Here is a 7,507-nt window from a genome sequence, read left to right as displayed (position 1 = left end):
TCATATACCGTGAGGTGTTAGAAACTAAGGACTCGGATTGTAAAAGGTTTTGCGCGAGCACCTTGAAGCTTGGCAATAGTGGAACTTCTCAATTGCGATTGAGAAAGAAAGTGGACGTAGGACAAGGATTGTGCCGAACCACTCTAAATAGCGTTTGCATCTCTCCAAACTCATCTCTTCAATATTATTGTCTTTTACCTTTGAGCAAATAAACTGTGATCGAAAAGTAGCTTCGTAAGTACTTAAGGAGTAGCTTAAGTCCGATTGGTGAAAAGCTTGATCAATTTATTTGAGTTGGTGTCTATTGGAAAGTAAAAGCTCCTTATAAATGCTTAGCAATTGAGTTAAGCTCTTGGAAAAATACTAGTACAATAACACTTTTGTATATTTTCTTTAACTTTCGCAAAAAGATTCATTGTTGTTGCAATACTCAATTCACCCCCCTCTTGAGTAATTGTGCATAGGTTCTACAGATATATGCCTTACTCATGTCTAACTTAATTGCCAAGTTTTTTTCCTTCCATTCCATCTTTCCTCCTTAGTCCATGAAAGACCTCTTAAACTATAACAATGTTATCCTGAATTAGCCTTCCACTAACGAATGACTTTGAGTAGGAAACACCAACACGCCTAACACTTTCCTTAATCTCATTGCTAAGATTTTTAAAATTATTTTATAGATAAAGTTAGGGTTAAGTATGATTTTGGTCCCCAACGTAGAGGCTGAAAATTTATTTCGTCCCTCGCCTTTTTTTCGTTCCAAAATGGTCCCCAAAGTTTCAGTTTGTTTTAAAATCGTCCTTTTTACCAATTATATTTTTTTTATTACCAAATTACCCTTTATTAAAAAATTATAAAATAAAATAAATAAATAAAAAAAGAAAAAAAGAAAGAAAGGGGGGAGGATACAGAAGCGGGGTGGGTGGGGAGAAAAGGGGGGGGGAGAGAAAAGGGAGGGGGAGGGTGGAAGGGGGAGAGAAAGGGGATCCATGCCGCCGCATCGCCGCCGCACCGCCGCCCCCACCCGCCGCTTCTTCTTCTTCTTCTTCCCATCGCTGCACTGCCGCCCGACACCCACCGCCGTCCGCCACTTCTTCTTCTTCTTCTTCTTCTTCTTCTTCTTCCCGCCGCCGCACCCACCGCCGCACCGCACCGCGCCGCCACCACCACCTCCTCCTCCTTCTTCTTCTTCTTCCACCGCACCATCGCCCCTACCGCACCACCACCATCCGCCTCACCACCGCACCACCAATTCTTCTTCTTCTTCTTTCTTCTTCTTCTGTGAACTTGATTTGTTTGTGAAATTTTTGAATTTTTTTTAAAATTTGTTGTGGAATATTGTTGTTGTTGAAATTTGTTGTGGAATATTGTTGTGTATTTCTGATGATGATGATCATGATGATGATGATGATGATGATAACCATGATGATAATGTGGTGGTGGTGGGTTCTGGTGGTAGTGGTGGTTTTGTTCTGGTGGTTTAGGTGCTGTTCTTCTTCTTCTGATGATGATGATGTTGACCATGATGATAATGTGGTAGTGGTGGTGGGTTCTGATGGTGGTGGTGGGAGAAAACAGAGCGCTGCCGAGACGGGGGGAGGGGGGAGAAAGAGAAGCGGGAGGGGGGTGTTGTTCGGGAAGAGGGGAAAGGGGGAAGAGGGAAGGCCGCCGTCGCAGCAGCTCCACGCCGCCGCCGCTGCTCCTCCTCTGCCTGCATTTGCGATTCTGATTCTGTTTCTGGTTGAGGAAGAAGAGGGGAGGGAGGGAGAGAGGGGTATTTTTGTCCGAAGGACCATTTTACAATAAACTGAAACCTTAGGGACCATTTTGGAGCGAAAAAAAGGCGAGGGACGAAATAAATTTTCAGCCCCTACGTTGGGGACCAAAATCATACTTAACCCATAAAGTTACAACAACTTATCGGTCTCAGGTGATTCAAACTTTCTAGCGGTTTCACTTTTAGTATCAAGACAATTATAGTCTCACTAATTTCCTAAGGTAACACCCATTTATTAAAAAATTCACTTACCACCTCTAATATTTCTTCTTTGATATCTTCCCAGTACTTTTGGTAAAATAATCCATTAAGTCCATCTGGTCCAGGGTCCTTGGGACTTCCCATGCTAAAATTGCCTTCTTAACTTCTTCTACAGCGAGTTTTTTCAAAAGTTCTTCATTCATTTTTCTTATTATCCTTTTAGAAAATTTTCTTAAATAATGCTCTAAGTTAGTGTTTGTTGAGGCTGAAAACAAATTTTTGTAGTATTTCTCAATATGGTGTAAAATTTCTTGGTTTTCACTTATCCATTCTCCTTGATCATTTTTCATTTTCTGAATCCTATTTGTATCTATTCTTTGTATGGTGGCTACATAAAAAAATTAGTATTTTTATCCTCCTATTTGAGTAATTTTAATTTCGCTCTTTATCCTCAACTTCTTTTCTCGTGCTTCCTTAACTGTTCGATCCTTCCCTTAGCCACATTAATTTGCTCGTATTATTCGTTCAATAATGTTAAAGCTTGGAGTTTCTGAATTTTCTCACCAAGTTTTCTTATTTCTTTGTATGCTCGAGTGGAAGTCTTTTTACTCCAACCTTTAAGCTTCTCTTTGCAGTTCTTTAACTTATCTAAGTGCTTATCCAACTCCTGTATTCTATTTATTTTTCTATTCCATCCTCTTCTAATTGTATCTGCACACTTTTTATGATCCTCCCAAAAAGCCTCATATTTAAATTTTGTTGTGTACTTATTTTTCGACTCCAAAATCAGGACAATCAGGCAATGATCCGAACTAATTACTGGTCATTCGATTAAAATAACATTTTGGTATATTTTGCACCATTGCCAATTAGTTAGGACTTTGTCCAATCTTTTCCTGGAAATGAAGTCATTCCTGAGATTGCTAAACCACGTAAATCTATTTTAGTCCAAATCTATTAAACCATTACTATTTACAAAAATTCTAAATTCCTTGATTTGTCTCTAGAGTTTAAGATGCATCTCTCATTTTTTATCTTGATATAAAATATCATTAAAGTCGCCAAAAAAAATTTAAGAGATTTAATTATCTTCTTTGTTAACTACAAAATCCTCCTATAATTTTCTTCTCTGATTATACTTAGGGTAACTATAAATAAAATTAACAATCTATTGTTTTTTTTGGTATTAAATTACCAATCCACCTATTATCTTTTTTATCTTCAATATTAGTCTTAATATTATCACTCCATATATAAACATTAATACTCATATTAGTATTCCACAAAAGACATATACCGTCCAACATCCTCCGAAGTTCTACACAAAAAGATCTATCAAAATGTAGCTTTTTCTTAATTTTTTTACGTAGTATTTGTCCTGTAGATTTTATTTTTCTATTTGGGTCTACCAGCACAATGTAGAGAATTAATTGGGCCAGTAAGTTGGGCATGGGAATAAACCCAATAGAAGAAGAGGCCCATTTCGATTTGGTCTATACCTTCTCCTCCCTCATCCCATTCGGATCTGGGAGTTCCAACGTTTGCTTCGTCGCTGTCTATAGTGATGATGAATCGTCTAAAGACAATTACCCGTTCCCTCCGATTCCTCGACTCGTCTCTCGCCACCCGACACATTGAAACTCGGTCACTCCAACTCGCTCTGAACCAGGTGACTCACTTTTCTCTCAACACTACTACTGCACCTTCACCTTCTTCCCTTTCGAATGATCACTCTTGCAATCACCGCTTTTCAAGCATTCATCACAGATTCTTCTTTTCTTCAAAACCAAGCTCCATATTGGAGCTTGTTTTGACGAGCGATTGGTCCCAATGGTTAGAGCTAGAGTTAGACAAGTGTTGCCTTTTCTTGACCCATGAAACTGTTATTTACGTTTGAAGAATTTGGATAAAAACCCAATTAAAGCTTCGTGTTTTTTCAACTGGGTCAGCGAGAAACAATGGTTCAGACCAAGTTCCTCAGTGTATAGTTTAGTTGTTAGTATCTTGGCCAAGAAGGAAACTAGGGAACAATTTTGGATAACTCTAGTAGCCATGAAGAAAAATGGATTCTTTCTTGATACTGAAACTTATTTGCCAATTTTAGCTGCTTTTAAGAGGGATAATTTGAAGAGTGATTGTGAGGGTCTTGCCCACTTTTATAAACAAATGATTCGGGAGAATGCAAGGGAGAGTGTTGTCAACAATGTGGTTGGTATTATTACAGCGTCTGAATGGGGTATTGAGGTTATGGAGAAATTGGGGAAGCTTAACATTCATCTGTCTGATAATTTTGTAGCGAGGGTTGTTAAAGAATTTAGAGGTTGTCCTTTGAAAGCGTACCGATTCTTTCGTTGGGTTGGTGAGCAATCTGGTTATGAGCAAAATGCAGTGACTTATAATGCAATTGCAAGAACTCTTGCTAGGGCTAATAGAATTAATGAGTTTTGGGAAGTCATAGAGGAAATGAAGAGTGTAGGTTATGAATTGGATGTTGATACATATACAAAAATATCGAGGCAGCTTCAAAAGAATAGGATGATAGAGGATGCTGTTGAGCTTTATGAGCTTATGATGGATGGATCATGCAAGCCATCGGATCAGGACTGCAGTTCCCTTTTAGTGCACATCTCAGATAGTCATACACCAAATTTAGATTTAATATTCAGAATAATAAATAAATATGAGTTGAACCGGCATACTCTCCCAAAGGCAATCTATGATGGAGTCCATAGGTCTTTGGCAGGTGCTGGGAAATTTGATGAAGCTGAAACTATTGTTGGGAGTATGAGAAATTCTGGATATGAGCCTGATAATGTCACATTTAGTCAAATGGTTTTTGGACTTTGCAAGATGGGGAGGTTAGAAGAAGCGTGTAAAGTGCTCGAAGAGATGGAATCTTGTGGATGCATCCCTGATATCAAGACTTGGACCATCTTGATCCGAGGGCATTGTTCTGCCAATGAAATAGATAAGGCATTACTTTGTTCTGACAAGATGTTTGAAAAGGGATGCAGTCCAGATGCTGCCGTGTTAGGTGCTTTAGTTGACTGTTTTCTTAGCCAACAGAGAATAGAGGATGCATACAACTTTCTTGAAGAGACAGTTAGAAATTTTGTTACATCTCCATGGCAAGGTACATATAAGAAACTGATTGAAGGCCTATTAGGAATTGAGAAATTAGAGGAGGCACTTGACCTTATGTGTTTGATGAGGAAACACAAGTACCCTCCATTCATTGAATCGATTATTCGATACATTTCAAAATCTGGGACCGTGGATGATGCTGTAAAGTTCCTGAAGGCATGGAGTACGGAAAGTCCTCAATCCCATTCCGCCTATGTTCATGTGTTTGAATCGTTCTTCAGAGAAGGTAGAGAGTCTGATGCCAGAGATCTATTGAGTAAGTGTCGCCGCCATATAACTAAACGAAAAGAAATCCGTGCACTTTTTGGTTCAGTAAGGAATTGCAAGGCTGCAGTTGCAGGTAGCACGTAGCCCGGACGTTGACATGTGCTGCCTCTAGAAAACCATCCTGAGGCTGAGTCCCCAACCCTGGTGGACTGGCTTGAAAGATAAACAAGCACAGGCTGCTAGTGCTACTTGATACTTCTAATATTTGCCTGCCTGGTATGCATCTGATATATCTTGGTTCACATTGGTTCTCCTGAAGGGGGTGACTATTTGTGGCTCTATCTCTCTTTTTTATTCCTTTCTGGTTTGGTTGTGTCTTTTGCGAGATCTTTCTCTGACTTGAGTATCTCCACAGTTACGTATAAAAATTTGAATTTTGCCTCTTTTCTCAGTCATTTTCTGAGTATTTGTGAGTTCTTTCTGGTTTTGTGACAATTTGAGTGAAAATTACAAATTGGTATTCTTTTTTTGGATGAAGTCCATTGCCATGTAGGTACAGTTCAAATTTATCCAAGGAGTTTTGGTTTTGTTTACATATATGATTTTGTTGTAGCATTGATTCTCATCCTTTTTTACTTTGATGAGTGGCCAGTGTGGCAGTGTCATTGTATAGACGGCTTTACATGCATAAAATTCTGATTATTTTATAACAAAATATGGCTTATGCTTGAGTTATTGGCTTTATTTTTTCAACTAAACACTGCTTAAGAACCTTACTGAAAAGGTTTGTGAAGCTGTGGTTCTTCTGTTCTGTTGTCAATGGATTGCTGCTCCCTCTGATATTCTGGTTCTGCTCTTTTATTCTGTGCTGTTGTTAATGGATTGCTACCAGGTTTGTCAATGGATATTTTGCAATACTCTTTCGCAAACATTTGTTTCAGACTTTCAGGCCATCATTCAGTATGTTATTTCACTTTAGAAAGTCCTATGGCTTATTTTCTCATTGGCTATTTTGACAATTTAAAATGCTTTCACCCCTTGAATAGTATTGTGAATCTTATTTTGGATTTGATTGTAAATTTCTCATTGGTTCATGTAGTTCAATAGTAATACAAATTCTTGCTTGTTGTTTTGATGACATAAGTTTCTGGATGATGATGTTGTTGTGTCATTAACTTTGAATTAATTAGGTTATTGGACGAATTATGTTCTTATTCGTTTGTTTATAAACTGATTTGTTTCTCCTCATCTTTCTATGTCACAGATTTATTTGTTTCCTTTATTTCTCAACCTAGATAGCTAAATGGATAATAATTAATAAACATGGCACTGAAGCATGAGCAAAATTTTTTAATGAATAGCCATACATGGTTGATAAGCGTTTTAAAATTGTTTTGCAGGTGGAATAAGTAAAGCTCCATAATTTCAGTTTGAAGTTCTTAGGAGGGAATAAAACCTCTCTAAACTCTTAAGACTAACCATATCTATTTGATTCAGCAATTTGTTGTTGATCCTGTAAGTCTATTCTATCCATGTCTGATCACATGCCCTTCATATTGGAAAATGAAAAATCTGTGTATTTTGCTTCGTACAGGCTAATATCTGGTAATGGATCATATGTGTGGTTGACAAATCTAAATTTCATTTTCTGTAATGTTTTTCATTTTTACCGCTTAGAAGAGTGGTAAGTCATTAAGCTTTGCTTAACAAGTATAAGCTGTGAGAATCAAATTGAACAAACACGCGTCTTCCTTACTCACCTATTCTTTAAAAAAAAAATTATCCGAATATATTTAGTACTAACTTTAATCTCAGCCTATATCTTAAAATAATTTTGAAATAGTATATATTATTATTATTAAGATAAAAAAGATTTTAAAACTTTATACAGTTAAAAAAGACATTAAAAACATTAGTTTGTATTTTAGTAGCAAGATAATATCAAAAAAATATTTATAGTTTGCATATATGTCGTGTTTTTTTTGGCTTACAAAAAGTTAGCGTGTCTGGATGACTTAAGTTTGTATCGGTGTTTCATAGGACAATTAATAATTTTATCTTTTAATTCTAGAAGGCAATCATACAAACGAGAAAAAATAAAACAGCAGTATTGATGCATACATGCATAAAATATAATTAAAAGATTTTGTTCAGAAGCCCTGCAGTAGCTTCAGCAGA

At 37.1% G+C, this 7,507-nt stretch overlaps 1 protein-coding gene across 1 annotated transcript; it reads left to right on the top strand.

Annotated features, from left to right (window-relative positions):
• Positions 1 to 3,509: 3,509 nt before the first annotated feature.
• On the top strand, positions 3,510 to 6,916 carry LOC140174357 (pentatricopeptide repeat-containing protein At3g48250, chloroplastic-like). Its single transcript, XM_072198804.1, has 2 exons — positions 3,510 to 5,605; positions 6,730 to 6,916. Exon 1 carries the CDS (start codon positions 4,031 to 4,033, stop codon positions 5,471 to 5,473), a length of 1,443 nt encoding a protein of 480 aa, XP_072054905.1. The 5' UTR covers positions 3,510 to 4,030; the 3' UTR covers positions 5,474 to 5,605; positions 6,730 to 6,916.
• Positions 6,917 to 7,507: the final 591 nt, after the last annotated feature.

The sequence above is a fragment of the Arachis hypogaea genome, chromosome 1, assembly GCF_003086295.3.
Source record: "Arachis hypogaea cultivar Tifrunner chromosome 1, arahy.Tifrunner.gnm2.J5K5, whole genome shotgun sequence".
Taxonomy (NCBI): domain Eukaryota; kingdom Viridiplantae; phylum Streptophyta; class Magnoliopsida; order Fabales; family Fabaceae; genus Arachis; species Arachis hypogaea.
The sequence above is the reverse complement of the archived record's forward strand: the minus strand, read 5'-3'. Positions and strand labels throughout refer to the sequence as shown.